This window comes from Octopus bimaculoides, chromosome 14, assembly GCF_001194135.2.
Source record: "Octopus bimaculoides isolate UCB-OBI-ISO-001 chromosome 14, ASM119413v2, whole genome shotgun sequence".
In the NCBI taxonomy this organism is placed as follows: domain Eukaryota; kingdom Metazoa; phylum Mollusca; class Cephalopoda; order Octopoda; family Octopodidae; genus Octopus; species Octopus bimaculoides.
Window position 1 is genome coordinate 32,601,597 of NC_068994.1, and position 1,724 is coordinate 32,603,320.

The 1,724-nt window shown below is 32.9% G+C and overlaps 1 protein-coding gene across 1 annotated transcript in view; it reads left to right on the forward strand.

Annotated features, from left to right (window-relative positions):
- Nucleotides 1-1,705, forward strand: part of LOC106871010 (protocadherin gamma-B7) — a 26,883-nt gene extending 25,178 nt beyond the window's left edge. Inside the window, exon 2 of the mRNA XM_014917266.2 lies at nt 95-1,705. Coding sequence (XP_014772752.1) covers nt 95-220 — 126 coding nt within the window. The 3' untranslated portion in view covers nt 221-1,705. The remainder of the gene's footprint in view (nt 1-94) is intronic.
- The last annotated feature ends 19 nt before the right edge of the window (nt 1,706-1,724 follow it).

Sequence of the window (1,724 nt, forward strand, 5' to 3'; positions counted from 1 at the left end):
ATATCTATATATATATATATATATATATACATATACACACACACAGAAATGTATAATTGAATATATTTTTTATTTTCTTTGTCTTTATTTTCAGGTTCAGTTGTCATCCAGTATTGCGTGCACAGATAAACCAAAACCAACACCTCGCAGTCGAAGGGTCGACCTCAAATTTCCTGTAAATAATTCAATGACGCAAACAGCACAGCAGTGTCAAACTTAGATGCCCGACCAAATTTTCAAAGACTCAGTCTTCGAGAAACAAGATTCCAGTCATATAAAATTTAAAAAAAAATCTATTCAGAAACATACCACGAGACAAACAGAAAGAGATGACACGAAAGACACCGAGCGTTTGACTATGAGAACAGTACATGTATATGCTTTTATCTGCGACGTCTGAAACTCTATAACGATCTCAAGGAACTCGTTAAATTTAGTTTCGTTATAACAATATGATTATTTATCATGTTATTACGAAAGCTGCGGTAGAAGTAATTTCAGCAAATAACTTTCTATCTCGTTAATCTTATAATCCCAAATTGTAAAACTGTCTACTCAGGATTCTTGACATGACTCAGTTACATCGTAACTCTCAGACCTAACAATGATCGTTTCTCATTTAACTCTTTGACTGCCCAAAGCATTTTTGTAAGTTTGTCCTAAACGTCCGTGCTTGTTTTCTGACTTTTAGTTAGCTCTTGTTTCATACGTTCTGCATAATATAAAACTTTACTTTCATAAGTCTCAAGTTACCCTGTTAGATGAAAAAAACTGGGAATGTGTATCTTATATGATGCATGGACACTAAGGAAATATATTCTGTATATCACATGTAATATACAGGATAGGCAAAGGGCTTAACACAAGGCCAGCAATTTTGAGAGTAGAGTTTAGTCAATATCATCGACTCCAGTACTTTACTGGTACTTTGTCGACCACGTGCGGACGAAGAGTAGTGTTGACTTCGATTGAAGAGCTAGAACAAATACTGCAAGGCATTTTCTCAACGCTCTAACGATCCAGCCAGGCTGCCGCTGTTGAGAGAATAAATTATTTGGAATCACGATCTGCATGAAAAACAATAATCAAATTAATGTTCACATATTTAACGTGGAGAGCATTAAAGCTTAACTAGATATAAAACATATCGCAAATAAACTATTAGTCTAAGGTTATTATTGCTTTTGGTGATAACTGCGGAGAATATTTCAGTTCTAGTCTCACCTCATCGACTAAGCATAGACTTCAGCATACTTGCTAGTTGGGGTTCATTATAAAGTCCTTGAGCAATTTCAGATTTGCATAATTTTCGTTTTATACACGGTAAAATTCACCCCTGAAAAGGATAAAGAAATGCGTTATAACGTTTTAAAATGAATTTCAATTACAGAAATCTTTATGCTTCTGAGATTCTTAGAATACTGTTTTTGCTGTTAATTTTCAGTTATGTAACAGTGAGTTACATTGGTTTTCAGGTCATCTATGGAATGATGTTTAATTGAATAAACTGAAATGTATAAATCTCCTTATAAAACAGTTAAAATATTTATTATCTATGTAAAAATAGTAATTAGTACATCACTAAGATTTTTGATTGCTGACGATGAAAGATACATCAAGCTTCAAAATGTTCATTTGAGATTAAAATTTAAAATTGCCCAAGTACCATATTTGATGGCATTATGACGAACTTTTCTCTAAAAAAAAAAAAAGAATAGCAAGAG